General features: G+C 53.7%; 1 protein-coding gene across 1 annotated transcript; it reads right to left on the bottom strand.

The window, feature by feature from the left end:
- Positions 1-1,049: 1,049 nt before the first annotated feature.
- ITGA2B (integrin subunit alpha 2b) lies at positions 1,050-14,863 on the bottom strand. The gene is made up of 30 exons (XM_044247773.1): positions 14,676-14,863; positions 12,707-12,828; positions 12,521-12,618; positions 12,245-12,410; positions 12,040-12,086; positions 11,918-11,963; positions 11,696-11,824; positions 11,286-11,333; positions 11,082-11,125; positions 10,881-10,934; positions 10,688-10,740; positions 10,274-10,485; positions 7,017-7,199; positions 6,741-6,786; positions 6,535-6,639; positions 6,394-6,449; positions 6,149-6,300; positions 5,878-6,003; positions 5,414-5,481; positions 5,149-5,296; positions 4,743-4,835; positions 4,433-4,512; positions 4,033-4,113; positions 3,816-3,912; positions 3,560-3,712; positions 3,316-3,441; positions 2,745-2,858; positions 2,409-2,510; positions 2,107-2,220; positions 1,050-1,201 (listed from the first exon to the last, which is right to left on the bottom strand). Exons 1-30 carry the CDS (start codon positions 14,861-14,863, stop codon positions 1,145-1,147), a joined length of 3,108 nt encoding a protein of 1,035 aa, XP_044103708.1. The 3' UTR covers positions 1,050-1,144.
- Between the last annotated feature and the right edge of the window lie 4,303 nt (positions 14,864-19,166).

Here is a 19,166-nt window from a genome sequence, read left to right as displayed (position 1 = left end):
CCACTAGGCTCATTCATTCCTCTCTCTGCTCCCCTCATCAGAGATGCCTTCCCTGATGGCTCTACCTAAGATGGCAGCTCTCTTCCACATAGTTCCACCAGAATCTCCTTCCCTTGGTTCTGACTCCCAGTACTGACCACCACTGACCGCACATGTACCTGCTCATTTATTCTTTACCCCTGGTTGAATGTGAGTCTCACAAGGGGCCAGAACTTGGCTCTCTTCACTGCTCCATCTCAGCACTGGGAGAGTCCCGGGCACATGGGAGGGGCTCAATCAATATTTACTGAACCCATCAATCAACACATTTCTCAGGACTCCAGGTGGACGCCCTCCCCCTTCCCAACTATCCTGGGACTCCAGTCTTGGCGGGCAGAGGAGGGAGAGTTGCATTCTGCTCCTAGCACCCCTGCCTGGGGCCCTCTTTCCTAACTGAACAGCTTCTCCTTGATGGGGAGGAAGGGGAGCTGGACAGCAGAGCCTGCTCTCCTCTCCCTGGTGTGCTTCTCTCCCTGGACAGCAAAGCCTTTTCTCCTCTCCCTTCTTCAGGCTGAGGGCTTAGTCAGCTTCCCTCTGCCCCCTCCTCACTCTGAAGCTGGCTTTAAAGGCGTTTTGTTTGTTTGTTTCAATGGGAGTGAGGAGTGCAGTAACCTATTCCCAAACCCCAGGTCCACTTGAGAATTATCTCTCCAAAATCATGAAAAAAATAAATTACTGTTTAAAGCTGTCCACCAGAAAAATAAATAAATATAAATAAAGCTGTCCACCAGGGACCAGCCTGCCTTCTCTGATGCTCCCAGCCTCCATATGCACCCAGCTACCCTCGGATACCCCATCCCCCTCCAGTCTTTCTTGGAGGCTCTGCCACCTTTTCTCCTCTGTTTTGCCTCCACTCTTTGCTCCCAGAAACTCCCAAAGACAGTAATGGACAACTTTTGTCTGTAACGGGCAACTCTCTGCTCACACTTCTGCCAGCCCCAACCCCTCTCTCCAAGCATCACCTGTCCCCGGTCCCCTTCTCTTCACTGACCCGAGAAGAGACAGCATGCTGGGGATTGGAGCTCTTTATTTGGCAGCAGGGAAAGGAGTGGTCAGCAGACACAGCTCCCAGCCTTCCTCATAGGACAGGGCATGGGCCACCCCCTCACTCGTCCTCCTCATCTTCTTCTAGTGGCGGCCGGTTGCGCTTGAAGAAGCCAACCTGGGGGTGCACAGGGGCCGGGGACAGGATGTAAAGATCATCAGTGGGCCCCCCGAGCAGCAGTTGAAGAAGCAGGCTAGAAAGCAGCCAGTCACAAGGTCCTCTCCCCGGACCAGCACACTTAGATCCCCCTATGTGCACAAATGGAGGCCTTCCTCATTCTGAGATAACACATGTCACAAGTTACTTGTTTTTAATTTTTTCCCCCTGAATTTTTTAAAAAGATTACTTTTTTGAGAGACAGAGAAAGTATGAGCAGGGAGGAAGGGCAGAGGGAGAGGGAGAAGCAGACTCCTTGCTGAACAGGGAGCCCCATGCAGGGGTCAGTCCTAGAACCCCAAGATCATGACCTGAGCTGAAGGCAGACGCTTAACCGACTGAGCCACCCAGGCGCCCTTCCCCTGAATTTTTCTTAAATATTGGCCGCTAGGTCTCTATGTGACTCAAGCTCACAGTGACATGTATTTGATGACTGTAAGTCTAATGCATGATTTTCCCTAAAAGCACCACGACTTCCCAGGGCTTGAGCACTTAAGCGAGTTTGAGAACAGCCCTCCTGGCACAGAGGAGGGAGTGACCCCACAGGGCCTCCCCAGAGGGTCTGCATCAGACTCAGAGGAGGAGTCTGGAGGTGAGCCTGTCCTCCTCAGCAGCCAAGGAATTCCTGAAGGCAGGGTTTGCTTCCTGGGTCTCTTCCTCTCAGCGGGAAACAGGCTGCAAGGCCCTAGGGATTTTAGGTGCCCCTCTCCCAGGGGTCTGTGGCTTGGGAGAGGTTCTCTGAAGAACGGCACTTACTAGTGGGGATGCGGACAGACCCTGGGTCACCATCTCTCTCCCTCCCTGTGAGGTCGGGCAGGGTCAAGCCTGTGCCCACCCAGGGACCCCAAAGTCCCTTCATGCCTCACCTTCCACATGGCCAGGACCAGGAGAGTGAGCAACACCAGGCCGCCGAGCACCCCTACCAGTACCCACCAGATGGGAATGTCCCGCTCCAGGGCGCGAAGCAGCTGCGTCTGCACCTGAGGGCAAACCCACGTTTTCTCAGTCACCCTGACACCTGCCTCTCCCAAAGACTCAGACTTGTGGGCTGAGGACCCCCAACCAAGCCACCCACCTGTGCCACCCCTCAGACCCAGGGATGCCCCGCCCCCATCCTGTGGGGCACGGACGCTTGGGAAGACAGTGGGTCCTGCAGGCTTGTACTCACCAGAGCTTCCCCACTGGGCAGGCTGAGGGCGGGCACAGCATAGGGAAGGGAGGAGACATTGAACCAAGCTTGCGACTGCAGCACGAACTGATCCAGGGGCCTCTGAACGGGGTGCGGTGAAAGCCATTTACATGGGCCTGCTGGTCGCAGGAGTCCTGGTCCAGGCCTAATCCCATCCCCTCAAAAGTAAGCCCTGCGCTCACTCCCTCTTTACCCCTTGAGGCCCCATCTGGTCCAGAGCAGGCATGGTCCCTGCCCCCATAAAGCCCCGCCCAGCAGACCCCCATAAAGCCCCGCCCCTGGCATTCTCTCTGCCCCCCCCCGCCCCGCCCCCACCTGTTGGAGGCTGGACAGCTGCAGGAAGGCCAGCACCCTGACCATGGCCCGCTGGCCTCGCGCCATCTCCGGCAGCTCACACTGCACCACCGTATGCGGCCCCGAGTCGCAGCTCTAAGGGGATGTGTCATCAGTTCCCAGCCCTTCGGACCCCTCAGCCCTCACCACCCCAAGGACCCAATCGTAGAAAGGGGCAGGGAGGACAGGAAGCTCCGGCCACCCTCCTAGGAAGGGCTTCAGAATCAAGCTTCTGCCGTTATCTCTAAACGGGGCTGCTCACAGGGTTGCAGAGATGCAGGGAAAGGGCGGGAAGAAGGGGGTCATCATACAGCATTCAACACCCAGAATTTTTGTAACTCTGCTTTGGCATGTCTTCATTTTCTTTAACGTACTGGGAACCTTTAAAGATTCAAGGACCTACAGCCGGCCCCAGACACAAGCCCCACCCTTCATATTCACCTGCAGTCCACCCAAGGCCTGCATCACACCGTGGGCCCCTCGCCCTGCCTCCCAGAGCCTCTGCCCTTGTGCCCCAGGGAGGCCCCGGCTGGAGACCACGGAGCCTGCTCACCAGGAGAACTGGATCCTGAGGCCTGGCGGGCTGGTCGGACCCTGGCAGGGACGCCTGTCTGCGCTCCCGCTTGTGACGCCCAGGGGAGGTAGGGGAAGGGCTGGGGGTAGGCTGTCTCCAGTTCAGCTGGGGAGGCAAGCAGTTGGTCTGAGCTCCACTCATCCCGCCCCCCCAACTCCCAGAGGGGCTCTGTTTGATGGGCTGGGGCCCCACCCACAAGTCTTTCTTTCACCCAGGCTCTCACCTTGTAGGGGTTAGGTGTGGGCTGGGGGGAGCACTGAAGCCCCCCCTGGGGCTGTATGTCCAGGATGTAGAGCAGGTCAGAAGGCTGGGACTGGCCAGGGAGGCAGAGGCTGAGCCGGAGGCCACTCGCAGCGCCAGGGCCGTTGTTGTGGAGCTGGTGGGTGGTGATGGTCCGATGTCAGGTGGCTCAGCGCCCACCACGGCGTGGCTCCTGGGCCCCGCCCACCCCAGCCTGGGTCCCGGAAGGCCCTTCATACCTCGTAGGTGTGCTCCACTTTGGGGCCCCAGATGTTGGAGCTGTTCTCCTTGCTGTCCTCTTCGGCTATTACCACCAGGGAGGCTGGAAAGGAGTTCCTGCGGGCCCCGAATCCCTCCAGGTGAGCTTGATCAGCTGAGTCACCTGTAGGGGTTCCCCCAAGGCCCTGTGAAGCAAGGGTTCTGCCCACCATCTCCCTGGTCTGTCCCTGATCTCACCCTCGAAGCTCCACGTGGGCCTCTGCCCGGACCGGGACATCCAGCAGCACAGCCTCGCTATTCGGATTCTGGCTGTTCTTGCTGGAGGAAAAGGGATAAGGAGAAGCAGGTCAGGGACACAGCCCAGCGGACATCACAACTCTCTGGGGCAGGGCCAGAATTTCAGGCATTTGGGGAGGCGCTAACCGCACAGTCAGCACGCCACACTAAAGTTAGACCTTCAAAAGAGCTTCTAGGGCTCCAAGACTCAGAAACAAGTCTCTGGGGGAAGAAAGGGAATGGGGAAGTCTACAGAGCAGACGTTCCAAAAGATCCTTCTGAAAGGAGGGCCTCTGAGAGTGTCTGCATCAGGATCAACCAGGGGAAGGGTGGTGGGCAGGAATGTTCCCCAGCCCAGTACCTTCTGATCTGCAGCCAGAATGACACATGCTCGCCGGCCTCTTCCAGGTTCTCCACACTCACCAACATTGTGATTCCTATCTGAGAGACGGGGAGGGCCAAAGTCACAGCCCAGATGCCCACTCTGGGCAGCCTTGTCGCATTATCTCAGAAACCCACTGAGAGAGGGAAAGCCACTAGGCCAAGAACACAGAGAGTGTGAGGACCAGGATTCCCACCCAGAGCTATAGGACTCCAACCCCAGCCCCTAAAACTCGGCTGTGTCTGAGCCCTGGTGGCGAGGACCCAGCACCCATGCCTTGGGGCCTCACCCGGGCATTCCTCTTCATGGGGTTGCCCAGCTCACACAACACCATCTTGGTCTCATTCTCCTTCTTCTGGTTACAGATGAGTCTCTCAAAGCCCTTCAGGGAGGGAGTTTCAAGAAAGAAGATGGTTGGGGTATCTTATGTATATGTAAGCGCTCTCAGAAAGTCCGGAGGGGGCTTGTGTGCCGGGGTGGAGAGGTGGAGAGTTCCTGCTAACACCTAGTTCCTGTGCCATTTTCCTTTTGGGTTTTAGAAGAGCCCTCGGATTTTATGTTATTAGCAAATGCTCCTTTTCCCAATTAGAATTACAATCATGCCTAAGAGAAGTGGGGCCTCTCAGCTGCGAAAGGAGAGGCAAGGCTCTTGCACCCCGCAGGTCCCTGGGAATGCCCCCGAGGTGGGGCCTCACCTTGATGTCGCTGATGGCCCGCATGTAGTGGGCACCTGTGGGCAGGTGGACGGCCAGCTGGGCTTCGTAGGCCCCCTCGCCCTCATTGGCTGCAACCATCTGCAGCTCCAGCACGTTATTGGCTCCAATGAGGAGTGGGGACCCCATCCTACGGGGAGAAAGGAGTAAAGTGGAGGAGGCCTGGCCGCGGGCCCAGGGTCTGGGTGGGGTGAGGGGGGTGGCCCCAGGTGGTGAAGGGGCATCATGGGGCCCACGGCCTCCTCACACGCTGGCGGAGAGCTGGAGCTGGGGCACACACACGTCATCTTCCCCACAATCCAGGATGATGCGGGTCTAGAAGAGGCATGGTGAGGGGTGCAGGTGAGTTGGGGACATGTGAAGTTTGGGGGTCACAGCAGGGCCAAGGGAATTAGAAGGTCCGAGGATGAAAAGGATTTTGGAGCTGACACCATGGCTTCAGGATCTTCATTAGCATTTTGGACAATGTCAGGACAGTGACATCGGGGTTTACGGGTTTGTTGGAGTTGACAGGTGACATAAACCACACGGGGCTTGGAACAGGGTTTAAGGAATTTTGAGACTTGGGGGTTTTCATTAAGGTTTAGAGAAGACATTGGAGATGAGTAGTCACATCAAGGTTTTGGGGATCCTGTTAGGAATTGGACACTAACCCTAACCCTGATTTTCTGGTAGAGGTCCCGCCCTTCCATTGCCCATTTCCCCCCAGACCTGCTCCTGGACATGGGTGTCTCCATGAAGCACGACAGCAGGGGCTACTCCATCCTTCCTGGGCTGCAAGGATACATTGAAGCTCAGCACGATGGGGCTCAGCTTGTCCCGGAAATCGGCCTCGTCCTAGGGAGGGGACAAGAGTCAGAGCAGGCACCCTGCCAGACATGTCCCATTAACCACTCCCTTACCCCCAGCCCCAGGCCCACAACCCAGGGCTGGAGGAACAGGCTTGCACACCCAACCCTTCCCATCCCCCGCCCGGGTGTACTCGGAGGAAGGCCATGGTGGTGTGACAGATGGGGCTCTGTCTCCCGCCCAGGTCCAGACGCAGCATGGTGTCCACCAGTAGAGAATTCAGCAGAAGCACCCGCCGGCCCTGGCGGGGCTTCTGCCGGTCCAGCTGCAGCTCGGCGTTTATGGCTGGCAAGGCAGAGGGGAGGGTCAGGGTCTCCCAGGCCAGCCTCCAGCGGAGCCCAGGACACCCCTCCCTTCTGTTCCCATGACGACACTCACGCAGCTGCTGAGGAATGTTGTGCCCAGTAGCTCCTACACACATCTGTATGTTAAAGCTGCAAAGATAGGATTTGAGCTCAGGAGCTAGGGCCCCTTAAGGTTCCAGACCTCACCGACCCATCCATGCCCTCTGCCTCCTACCAGGTAACGTGCTTCTGGGTCTGGGGCAGGACACAATTCTTCACAGCAGGATTCAGTGAATCTTGTACCAACAGCTGGACACTGGCCATCACCACTGGCTGAGCTCTGGCAGAAAGGGGAGAGGCTTGCTATTGTGGACCCTCCTGGCCCAGGAGCCTTTGATGGTGTGGACCCTCCTCCACGGTCCCCCTGGGGCCAGTGCTCACCTGTACACAGCCACCTTGTTGGCCCCGTAAGCTCCCACCAGTAGGTCTACAGATGGTGGAGGGATCAGAATCACCAGTTAGAGTAGGCTCGGGGTCCTCAGGGGTTCCCACACCATTTCCCCCAGTAGGGTTTTGACCTACCCCTCACCCCCAGCTTCCCAGCCTCCCAGACGGGTCAGAAAACTCAGTGAGGCCTAGGCCCCTGACTGTGTCTTTCAGCATCTCCGGCTAATACCCAAGAGCCCTTCTGGGCTACTGGAGGCATTCCAGGGGCACCTGGGAATCCATTGTCATCGATGTCTGTGGCACCTCGAAGGGAGAAGCCGAAGCCAGAGCCTGCTGGGAAGGGGCTGTCCAGGATCTGGGAGGGGCGTGAGCTCAGCCCCTCACTCCCACCCAGGAACACCAGCACTTGGCCCCGACCACTGGGACCTCCGTAGGGGGCGGCCACTGCAACATCTGGAAGGAGCAACAGAAGGGCAATGGCTGTTTGCTACCATTTTCTGTTTTGTTATCCAGGTGGCCCCAAGCTCCCTCTCCCACAGACTCCAGGAGACCAGCAGAGGGATGCAAAATTCAGTGTCAAGGAGGCAGCTGCCCTTCCCTCCAGGAGTTTACAACTCAGAACAAAAGAGACCCACCAAGTAGGATGATTATAAAAACAGTAGCAGCCCTTGGTATCCACTGAGGAAAATATATTGACATGATTTCATTTAATCCTGAAAATTAGGCACTATTATTCCCATTTTAGATGAAAAGAAACTGAGTCCCAGAAGATTAAATAACCAAGACCTATTAAGTAGTGGCCCCTTTTCCCCTAAGGAACTTCATCCATTTCTTTCCCTCCCTCCCTTCCTTCCTTTCTTCCTTCCAAATTATTTGTTTAGAGAAAGAGAGGATGCTCGTGTGCGCTAGTAGGAGGGGTAGAGGGAGAGAAAGAATCCCAAGCAGGCTCCACGCCCAGCACAGAGCGCAACTCGGGGCTCTATCCTGTGACCCTGAGGTCATGACTTGAGCCAAAATCAAGAGTCAGATGCTTAACCAACTGAGCCAACGAAGGCTCCCCCTTCACCCCATTTCAATTCCACCATGCGCACTCAGAGCCACACTAGGGGCTTGTTATCACTAATAACTTTTAAGATCACTCTTGAAAATGTATTTGTTAATCATCATAATCTTATTAATTTGTAAGAATTCTTTACATGTGACAGGAATAAGAACTTTTATGTATATGTTGTAACTGTCTTTCCTTGTCTTCCGACTTTGTTTTCTATGGACCTTTTTTCCTTTAAAAAAAAATCTATTGATTTTTCTGATTGAGTTACAAAGAATTCATCCAAATAAGACCACCCTGACCAGTCTCATCCCCAGGTTCTGGGCCTCCCCTCTCTCCTGATCATTAGCATTTTTTTTTTTTAAAGATTTTTTTTATTTACTTGACAGGCAGAGATCACAAGTAGGCACAGAGGCAGGCAGAGAGAGAGGGGGAAGTAGGCTCCCCGCTGAGCAGGCAGCCCGATGTGGGACTCCATCCCAGGACCCTGGGATCATGACCTGAGCCGAAGTCAGAGGCTTAACCCGCTGAGCCACCCAGGTGCCGTAGCATCTTTTTTTTTTTTTTAAATATTTTATTTATGGGGGCGCCTGGGTGGCTCAGTGGGTTAAAGCCTCTGACTTCGGTTCAGGTCATGATCCCAGGGTCCTGGGATGGAGCCCCACATGGGGTTGCCTGCTCAGCGGGGAGCCTACTTCCCCCTCTCTCTCTGCCTGCCTCTGTGCCTACTTGTGATCTCTCTCTCTCTGTCAAATAAATAAATAAGTCTTTTTAAAAAAAATTTTATTTATGTATTTGACAGAGAGAGACAGCAAGAGAGGGAACACAAGCAGGGGGAGTGGGAGAGGGAGAAGCAGGCTTCCTGCCAAGCAGGCAGCCCAACGCAGGGCTCGATCCCAGGATTCTGGTATCATGACCTGAGCTGAAGGCAGACACTTAATTACTGAGCCACCCAGGTGCCCCTGACCTTTAACATCTTCATCTCTTCCTTATTTCTGACCATTCAACCACCCCGGTCATATCCTCCGCCACCTTACCCCATTGCCAGTCCTCAGCAAGTCTGGCCAGACCTCGGCAGATGGGGCCCCAGGGATTCCTCGCCGACCATGGAAACTAGGGATCAAGATGCTGCCCAGCTGTCCTGAGGGGGTCTGCTCAGCCCCCTCTCCCACTCTGCTCACACCTATTTCAAACTTTCTTCAAGCTCCCAGTCCCCTACCTCCTTCACAGAGACAAGCAGTCCCACTGTTGTGGTGTAAATGCAAACCCACTTTCCCCAACTCCTGTGCCCTGTCACTAGGCTAAACAACCCCAGCCCAGCCTCGCCCACCGAGCATCACGGGGACCCTCCTGCTCACTTCCCTCACCACCTTGTTTCCCCACCAGATCATGTCCTCCACATTCAACCTACTTCATCTGCTTTGAAATAGAATAACCTTCTCTTGAGCCTCCTCTCCTTTCAGGAATCATTTCTTTCTTTCTTCCTTCCTTCCTTCCCTCCCCCTCTCCCTTACCCCCTCCCCTCCCCCCCATTCCTCCTCCTCCCCCTCCTCCTCTTCCTCCTCCTTCTTTTTGTCCTTTCACAAACTGAGAGCTGTCTACACTGGCTACCTCCAGTTCTTCACTTCCATTCCTGACTCTACCCCATGGCATTCCGACTTCTGTGCCTACCCAGTCCTGAAACCGCTTCCTCTCATTGTCACCAATGACTTTCTTCTTGCTAAAGCCCACAGAGACTTCTCCAACTCCATAATGATGTCTTTTAGAAGCATCGGGAGCCGCTGACCCCCTTCCTCCTGCTCAGAGCACTCTCTTCCTTCAGTTCAGGGCCAAGAGATCTCCTGGTTTCTCTCCTACTTCTCTGGACACTCCTGTCTCCTTTCTAGACTCACTTCCTCTAGGAGTCCCCTAAGCGCTCTTGCTCCCCAGGGCTTTGTCCGATGCCTTTTTTTACTTCACAGGTGCTGGGGACCTCATTCACCCTCCTGAAGCCTCTGTCTCTCACTTGGAACTCTCTGGTGCCAGTGGGGAAGGCACATGTGGTTTTTCTCTGGAAGTCTGCCTAATGCTCCCAAGTCCTTCGAGGTCAAACATGCCCAGGGCTGACCTGCTGACCTCCACCCCCCTGCCCTCCCCTTCCCAGTCCCGCTACTTGGCCTGAGTTCCAGGCAGTGAAGGCACCACACCCCCTCAACTCCTGGCTCTCTCTTTGCTCCACATCCAGTCACCCATCAAGTCTTAATAGTCCAGGTACTAAATACCTGTGAAATCAACCCATCTCTAACTCCACCGCCAAAATCCACAGCCAGGTGGTCACCTTCTCTTGCCTGGATGGATGCAAACAAATCCTAAGTGGTCCCTTTCAACTCTTCTCCCCAAAAGCCCGGTTCCCGGCTCTGGCAGCCCTCTGGTCAAACCCATGATCTTTGTTATGATTGTTAACCATTTCGCAGCAAGTGGGGCTCCTCTCTTCCCTTACCATTGTAGCCATCCCGGTCGAGGTCACCCAGGGGTGCGATGGCTGAGCCAAATCGCCCGTAGAGCTGAGTGCCGGTCAACAGGAGGCTGGGGGTGCCCAGCACGTGATGACCTCGAGGCTGCAGGAACAAGTACACGCGCCCCACCTCGGCCAGTTTGTGGTCAGCGCGGCTCTCCATGTACAGTGGTGCGCCCACCAGCAGGTCGTGCCTCCTGCAGGCCAGACGGGCAGCGTAGTGGGGTGGGTTAGGGGGATGATGCAGGCCTGAGCCAAATCTTGCCCATTCCATTCTCGCCCTCCCTCTCCCCTCCTTGGTTGTCATGTGGGAGTAGGCAAGGAAAGGAGGAGACCGAAAGCAGTCAACCCCTCTGATGACTGGGTATCCAAAACGGGTAGGGATGGGGCGCCCCTCACCCGTCTCCATTTACATCAGTGACGGCCACCGAGTGTCCAAAATACGAAGCCATCTGCAGGAAGAGGAGGCATACTTAATTCCTGCCCCTAGACCGGCACCCTCTCTTACACATTGCCCCTCCCATCCCTGGAATATTCTAGGGTTCTATCTAATTCCCCAGCTTCGGCCACCCCCATCGTGGCGGGCCTCCACCTGCTCTCCATGCAGCTTGTGCAGCGTCTGGTGGTACGAGTTCAAAATTTCCACCTGCACAGAGAATGCAAGGAGCGCCTCATTCTTGCTCCCCAGGAGAGCCTCCCATTGAGAAAAGGCAGGAGGTTTAGAGGGCTTGTGAGGCTGAGGAGTAGGGTCGGGGGTTTTGGGATGCCCTGTGGCGGGACAGGGGGCACTCACCGCTCCCAGGGTCCAGCTCCAGGTGGGGGCACCGAGGACATACTCTGGGGAGAGCCGGACCCCAGTGAATGAAGTCCTTTGAACCTACCCACCCCACCTCCCACCCGCCATTCTGCAACCCAGGGGAGACTTCGGTGCGGGGCTTGTAAGTGCTCCTCCCCGGGGTTGGGGTTCCCAACCTTTGCCCCTAAATGGATTTCTTGCCTGTGGTGTTGAGATCCCCGTCGAACTCTCCCACGGCCACCGAGTACCCTGAAGACACAGCACGAATTACTCTTTCTGAGAGGGCGAAGCAGGGAGAGGGCCAAGGGCCAGGAAGAAAGGGTCTCAGGGACCACCCAGGCCAAACCCTGCGTTGTATTGATGGGAAAACTGAGGCCAAGCCCCGCCCTAGGCCACGCTGCGAATCCAGGGTGGGAAAGGTAAGCAGGGGTATATGGGACTTGCGCCGTGGCGAGGAAGCTGTGGGCGCAGAGGGTGAAGACGCCTTAGGTGCGGGGTTGGCCAGCCGAGTTGGCCTGAGGGCGCTCCCGCAGGGGCAGGACCCAGCCTGCGGAGTGCGCGGTGATGCTTAGAGGGCGCGGGGAGGCCTAGAAGGGAGGGGCCGGGATTACCCCGGTAGCCGTCCTCGTACTCCGGCTCGTAGGAGTCCAAGGAGAAGCTCTGAGAGGCCACGTGCCACAAGAGGGTGCCTGGGCGGTAACTCGAGACGATAGTGGCAATGGGAGCCCGCGCCAGCAGACCTAGGGCGCGAGAGACAGCGGGTGTGGGGACCCAGACTCCTGGAGTCTCCCCAGGCCCAGAGAAAGGAGGGAGGTGTACAGATGGTCAGGTACCTAAGAAAAAATAGCCGCCAGGGGCCCCAAGCACCAGCTCTCCAGCCTGAAAGGGAAGCCCAGGAAGTGAGAAGGAACCCTGCTTGGGAGCCGCCCCCACGCCGCTCGGGCTCCCTTCTCGCCTGAGTAACCACGGAGCTGAAGCCCGCTTCGCAGCAGCGCCGGTCGTCTATTGGGGGACGGAAGGAGGAGGAGTTAGCGAAGGGGCGGATCCGGGAGTGTGCGCGGGCGTCGGGGCCGGGGCGGGGCCGGGGTGGGGCGTAGGAGTTGGGGGCGGAGCTTAGGGGGCCGTGAGTGGGCGGAGGCCAAATGGAGAGCAGAACTCACTAAAACCGTTTTTCTGGTAAACCTGGCTCATGGTGTTAGCCCGGCAGGGCGAGTACTCCGCGCGGGCGCCGTTCTGGAGCTGAGCCAGGAAGCAGCCACCTACGGGCGTCTTCTCAGCCTCTTCGGTCTTTTCTAGGGCGTTCCAGTGCTGCCAGGGGGCGCAGGCCTGGAGCAGGGCCACAGGAGAGTGGGGAACCAGCGGGAGTCGGGTCCCCTCCTCCCCCGTACGTGTCCCTGCCCCCGACTGCTCTCGGTGCCCCGTGCCGCAGCGCCCACCACAATGTTGTCCTTCCAGCTGACCACCGACGCCCCCAGTCCTTGCCGGGACTTGAAGGTTTGGAAGGTGTAGGAGCCTACTTGTCGGGTCTCATCATCTGGAGGGCACAATCAGGGTGCGGCGCTTAAGCACGGCTGTCCACGCCCCCTGTAGCCCCTCCTTTTCCCTCCTTGCGCTGGACTCACTGAGGTCGAAGGGCAGCAAGGTGCACTGGCTGCCCTCGGCCTTCCAGGGGCACAGGAACACGCCGCCTGTCTCCTCCTGGCTGGGGCCTAGGATCCGTGGGGCGCCCACCACGATGGCCACTCTGCGTAGGAAAGCTGGGTGAGCGCGGGGCGAATCCCGAGGTACCACATGCCCTGGCGCCTGCGCTGAGAGCACTACATCTTCCCTCAACCGGGCATCACAGACCATGGAGGTCAGCCTGTTGATGTTATGGCCAGGGAAACTGTCTCCCAGCAGGGAAATCACGTGCGTAAAGTAATTTAGTAAGTTAAGGGTAAAGCTGGTACTATAACTGTTTAGTTTGGTTTGAATATGAAGAGTTTGTCTTCCTTGCTGAAAAAGATCTCCTAAGATCTGCACACCACCCACACTTCACATCCCACACCCTTGTGCCCTTGTTTACATGCTCCCTGGATTTTTTTTTTTTAAGATTTTATTTATTTATTTGACAGAGATCACAAGTAGGCAGAGAGGCAAGCAGAGAGAGAGAGAGAGAGAGAGAGAGAGGAGGAAGCAGGCTCCCCGCTGAGCAGAGAGCCCAATGCGGGACTCAATCCCAGGACCCTGAGATCATGACCTGAGCTGAAGGCAGAGGCTTTAACCCGCTGAGCCACCCAGGCACCCCTGCTTCCTAGTATTTAAGACTGTTACCAGATACCTTCCTGAGAGCTAGGTTTAATGGTGATTAGGGAAGCTACTGAGCCCTTCTAAAGTGGGGTACTGATATAACTGAGGATCTTAGTAGATGTAAGTTCAAGTCCTAGTTCTACGATATGTAAATTGGGGACAATAATGCCATGTTTTATTTTCGTTGTTTTTTGTTTGTTTTTGAGCTCACAGGATGTTTAAGTAATGCCTATGAGGTCAATATCTGCAGAAAAAAAGGGAACGGAATGCCTGTGTGGCTCAGTCAGTTGTGTCTGCCTTCGGCTCAGGTCAGGATCCCAGGGTCCTGGGATCGAGTTCCATATCCAGCTGCTTATTCAGCAGGGAGCCTGCTTTTCCCTCTGCCTGCTGCTCCCCCTGCTTGTGTGCTCTCTCTCTCTCTCCCTCTCTCTGACAAATAAATAAAATCGTAAAAAAAAAAAAAAATCTTAAAAAAAAAAGAAAGAAAGGGAAAGGAACAGGAGTGGGTAGGGAAAGGAGTATGATGCAGATTCAGGCCCCATGACAGGTGTGGCTCAACATCTTAGGAGCTCTGGAACTAGAAAGACCTTTCAGAACCATCCCAAGTTGAGGTGAGAACATCAGACCCTTCCACATCTCTCCTCCCTCCACACTCCTCATTGATCAGCCACTGGTTGTAGGCCACCTTGGAAAGGGAACTTTGGGGGAGGTGACTCTTCAGCAGAGGAAATCCCCCAAGAAGCAGGTACTTGAAGACTGTCTGCCATCCCCAGGGGTGGGCATCCCTGCGGCTACCACAATAAGTCATCATGCAGAGTAGTTACTCTAAAGAGAAGGAACCAGGACTCTATTCTTGGAAGTCTGATTTTGCAGCTGACTAATTCTGGCCGTGAATGCTCCATTGTTTCTTTTCAAATATTTGTAATTTTGATGGGAATGAGGGACATGGAGTAGAAAAGCAAGATGGGAGTGGGGCAAGTCATTTTAAGATAAGTGCTTCTCTCTGTATTTTGAGGAGACCAAGGTGGCATAGGTCATACAACTGAGCCTTGAGGGAAAAATAAGCCATCAACTTTTATCTTCCCTTTGTTCTGCCTGTAGCGTTGGTGCCCACCTCTGCATGTGTGCCCCTCCCTGACACTCTAACCTGAGCTAGTTCCTGCCAGTATTCCTAAAAAGAGCTCACTCTGAAATAGAGCCTAAAAGTCTCTTTGCTCAACCTCTAGGTAACAAATGGGGAGCTTGAGGCTCCCAGAAGTGGTGATGGTCTCTCCCAACACCCAGACTTCAACCCAGGCTCACCTCCCATGGTTGTCCTTGTAGAAGTCCAGTGAAAACCCAAAGTGGCTGCCATTGGGGCCTGTGTACAAGGTGAGTTGCCTTGGGTCCAGGTTCAAGGCCCAGGCTGGAGGGATGGCCCCAGGTCCCAAGAGCAGCTGCACCCACTCCAGAAGCCAGAGGGCATAAAGTGGATACACAGCTCTGGCCATCTTCCTTCTCCCACAACCTCCTTGGCAGGAATGGACTAGCTCCTTCCTCTTCCTTTTGGTCTCCACCGCAGGAAGGCTTTTCTTATCAAACTGGAACCCATTTGCTGAGCAGTAGGCAGAGGAAGGGGCTACAGGCCCTGGAACCATATGATTTCTTGGATTGCCAGGAAGGGGGTGAGGCCACCCTGGGGGTGGATGCTAATGGCTGAAAGGCATGACTCGTCCCTTTTCCTGAGAGTAGTTTATCACCGATTCCTGTTGGTTCTGCTTCTTAACTATGTCTCTTGAATCCTCACATTTCCACCACCACCATGCTAGTGGAAGCCACCATTTCTTTCTGCTTGGGGTGGCATGACCGTGAACTGGTCCATACACCTCCACTCCAGCTGCTTTACAGCTCTTTGTCCCGCCTCACAGCTGCCTGCAGTGCTGTGGCCCACTGTGACGTGGTCAGCGGTGGAGGAAGGAGGAAGCTGTTGTCCCTTGATAAGACTTGAGGCTGCTGTATCCTTTTGGATAAGGCACTTACCCACTTCCTCCTTCCAGGGTCTTGGTCAGCCGTATAGGTACAGTAAGCTGCTTTACTCTCCCTCCATCTCAGGCCAGATCTTAGTGCCGCCACCACAGTGCAGCCGGTGCTGGCGAAGGGGAAAGGAGATGCGGTTAGAGCGCAGTCCAGGCTATTCTGGCTCACAGGCTCTGGGACCAGACGCCAGCTGTTTAGCTGAAGGCAGACCCTCCACGGTTTCTTGGGAGACAGAGCTCTTGTCCAGTCAAGACTTGATTCTTGTGGGGTCATTGCCGAGGGGAATCCTCCCTCGATTTCCCCAGGCTGGCACTCTGCAGTTGACACATGTGGGCACAGCCTGATCACGCTGTTTAGTCACGGTCCATTCATGGACTTGCTTGTGTCCGTGACTCACTCCCTCGAGAGTAAGGTTCTTTTCTGCGGCCGCAGGGCCTGGCCGGGAGTCCTGCACCTAGTAGGCATTGCTGACAGACGGACTGAAGGGGAGTGCACACTGAGGGTAGGCGATACAAACGTCGAGTCACACAGTGGAAAGAGAATGAACGGTTCTGAGCAGAAAGGCAAGGTAATTTTCTCTGGATTACAGAAGAGGAGTGCCGAATCTTACTGGCACTGCAGGTCTTCCCCCAGAAAGCAGGTTCTCAGGAGGGAAATTCAAGAGATCTGCTCCCGGTCAAGGAAGACTGCTGCATCCTCCTTTTGCTATTTTGTAACCAAACTTAACCACCATCTTTATCCCGCCCAAGGATCCTTCCCCCCACCCCCCTAAGATTTTATTTGAGAGAGCGAGCATGAGCGAGGAGAGGCAAAAGGAGAAGCAGACTCCTGGTTGAGCAGGGAGCCCAACATGGGGCTCGATCCCGGGAGCCGGGGATCATGACCTAAGCTGAAGGCACACGCCTAACCGATTGAGCCACCCAGGTGCCCCCTGCCCAGCTATCCTGTGCCATCCTGGAATCCTTTCAGCTCCTCTGTTCCCCTCATAATTCACCGCCTCAGCACCCAGCTCAAAATCCTATCCCTTACTCGATTCGTAACTGGATGTGGTAGGGAGGTGCCCAAGTTAATTCAAACCTTTTGTGCCTGGCTGGCTGGTAGGACAGTGGTACCATCAGCTGAAGTTGGAAATAGGCAAAGGCTCTGATTTGGGAAGGGAGAGAAGTTTGGTATTTGAGAATTTGGTTTCTAACAGGTGTCCCTTCCGAGCCAGGGCTGGGTTGATCTCCCTTCTGAGACAGTAGCCGTGGAGTGTTGATCTGTGCTCCCACTTTCCCATCCCATCAACCCTGAGTCCTAGAATTCCTCAATGAATTCAAAGTTTTGTTAAGGCTTCATTAAGTTGGTAATTATTGAATTTCTGGAGCCCCTGGTGGCTCAGTTGAATAAGCATCTGCCTTCAGCTCAGGTCATGATCCCAGGGCCTTGGGTTCAAGCCCTGCCACTGAGCTCCCTGCTCAGCAGGAGGCCTGCTTCTTCCTCTTCCTCTGCTGCTCTCCCTGCTTGTGCTTGCTCCCTCCCTCCTTGTCAAATAAATAAAATCTTAAAAAAAAAATTATTGCATTTCTATGTGCCTGGCACTGAGCTAGGTGATGTGGATACATAAAAATCCTTTATCATCTTTGATGCTTCCTTGCTAAACCCTTGCATAGTCCGCAGTTAATATTCTTTGTTCATATTTAAAAAGATAGTCAAAATGTTTACTATGTGTTTGGCTTTATGTAAAAAACACTCTAAAGGACTTAGAAAGAACAAAAGAATAAATAAAATTTAAAAAATTTAAATAAATAAAAAAAGAATAAAAGAAGTGTAAGAATCAGTTCTTTTCCTCTCTGAGCTTACAATTCTACTGGGAAGCAGGAAATATAAAATGAATCACACCCACATTCTTGAAAGCCAGTAAGTTCACATGGAATGGGGAGTCAGATCCTGGTGAGTCCAGCCAGGAAAATGCTGCAGTAATTCTGATAAAGGGGACAAGAGCTGATAAAAGGGAGGTGAAGGTATTTCTGGCAAATAATGGAAATGGTTGACAAGGCCCAATTTAGTATCAAGGGTGCAGGAGAGGGAGTACGTCCGTGTTCCTGCTCAGGTGGCTGAGGCAGGGAGCTGAAAGAATCTTACTAGAATTACAGTCACACACACATCTCCCCCTACCAGCATTCTCTGTAGGCCAGTCTGCCCCTTTCACCGCTCCCTGCCTGCTCAGAAAGTCACTTTTATTTCCTAACATGCCTTCTTTCTGGGCAGGGATTTTGGTATTTTAGGAAAATAGGCAGATCTCAGCGTCCAACCCAAGGTTCAAATTGAACAGCTTCTCTCCGGTCAAGGGGAGCTGTATGAGAGAACAGGAAAGAAATACAGACACTGTACTACTCCTTCCTGAAAGGCTGAAGGAGAGAGGAAAGCTTCTCACTATAAATCTATGGTTAGCTTTTGATGCTTAAGTTTTTCTGCTTTTTGTGATTTTTTTTTTAAACATCAGAGTAGATAGAGGCTCTTATCTGCTCCAACAATTACAGCACATTTCCTTTTATCAGCTAGCTTTCAAGCACTGCAGTGTACTACTAAAAGGTTAAGGAGAACAGAAGGCTGGTAGTGTATACAAACTCCACTTGGAAGGCAAAGGCCCGGCAGGGGACTTGTAATCCCATCATCCTGAAGTTTATCCCAAATTCCAAAAATCCAAGCCAGAAATCCCAAACCCATTTAGTGAGCACCTACATGCCCTACGTTCTACCGCACATAGATTATAGACCTAAACTGAGGAAAAAAGGAGACACGGAAGAGAATTCTTGTGGGAGAGTGGAAAGGAGGTGCACATTCCAAGACACCCACCTAAGACCGAAAGAAAATTAACCGCGGTTATTTCCTTCTATAGCAGTTTTCCCCCTTTACTCGGGCAGCCTGTCGGGAGCAGCTAAATCCCGAACATCATAAGCAACTCATTCACAAGGATCGATTTCCTGATCGTTTCACAAAACGTTACTGGTGACCCGTAACGCCTTCCCTTCCCAACTTGAGCGGATGGGACAACAATCACCACAGACTCTGCCACGTTTCCACAAATCATTGGTTTATTAGAAAGTTCCTTTCCCTAATTTTACAGCATATATATCTCTATCATATGTGATAAAGTTAAATACAATCTGTAATGCTTGTAAGTAAGGATAGGTTATTTTTTCTTTTTTTTTTAAATTTTAAAATCACTGTTCTCAAAGTTACAGAAAACTGCCCCCTGGAAGGGAGAGAGGCAGCCAGAGTATGGCTCCATCTACAAGCTAATGGGAAGCAGCACGAAAGTGTTAATACTGTAGTATTTAAATATTTACATGGGCTGAAAGCAAAGAAAAATTAGTCCCTTCACTTCGAACAGGTGATTTCATCTTTCCAGTGCTAGTTATCAAGAGTGAGGCTTCTGATCGGATGAGGAGCCTGAATAGGCAGGAGGCTCAGTCATGAGCCTTGTTTGCCCAGCACTTGCTTCTCATAAACTCAAAAACTTTTTTCTTTTGGGAATCTGAGAAGAAAGGCAGAACACAGAGCCTCGGGCCAAGTAAGCAGGGTTTGCTTCTTCCTGTCCAGTGACCACCCAACTAATTCTAGCCACAGGAATACGGAGGGAACTGCTAACTGCGTCGAAGATGAGACCTGCAATATAAACGGGTCGGTGTGTTAAGTCTGAGAGCCCAGGTGAAAGGCAAGAGGAGGAAGAGGAACTGAGGTGGTACTTCCTCTGGTAGGTGTCATGGAAGGAAAAAAAAAATCTTCACTGCT

The sequence above is a fragment of the Neovison vison genome, chromosome 5 (assembly GCF_020171115.1).
Source record: "Neovison vison isolate M4711 chromosome 5, ASM_NN_V1, whole genome shotgun sequence".
In the NCBI taxonomy this organism is placed as follows: Eukaryota; Metazoa; Chordata; class Mammalia; order Carnivora; family Mustelidae; genus Neogale; species Neogale vison.
Note: the sequence above shows the minus strand (reverse complement) of the source record. Positions and strands in the feature narration are given on the sequence as shown.

Coding starts and splice junctions, on each gene's coding strand:
- ITGA2B (XM_044247773.1), bottom strand. CDS start 14,863: ATGGCCAGAGCTGTGTATCCACTTTATGCCCTCTGGCTTCTGGAGTGG. Junction 4,114..4,432: donor TTCTGGCTGCAGATCAGAAG/GTACTGGGCTGG, acceptor CTTTTCCTCCAG/CAAGAACAGCCAGAATCCGA. Junction 1,202..2,106: donor TGGTCCTGGCCATGTGGAAG/GTGAGGCATGAA, acceptor GTGCACCCCCAG/GTTGGCTTCTTCAAGCGCAA.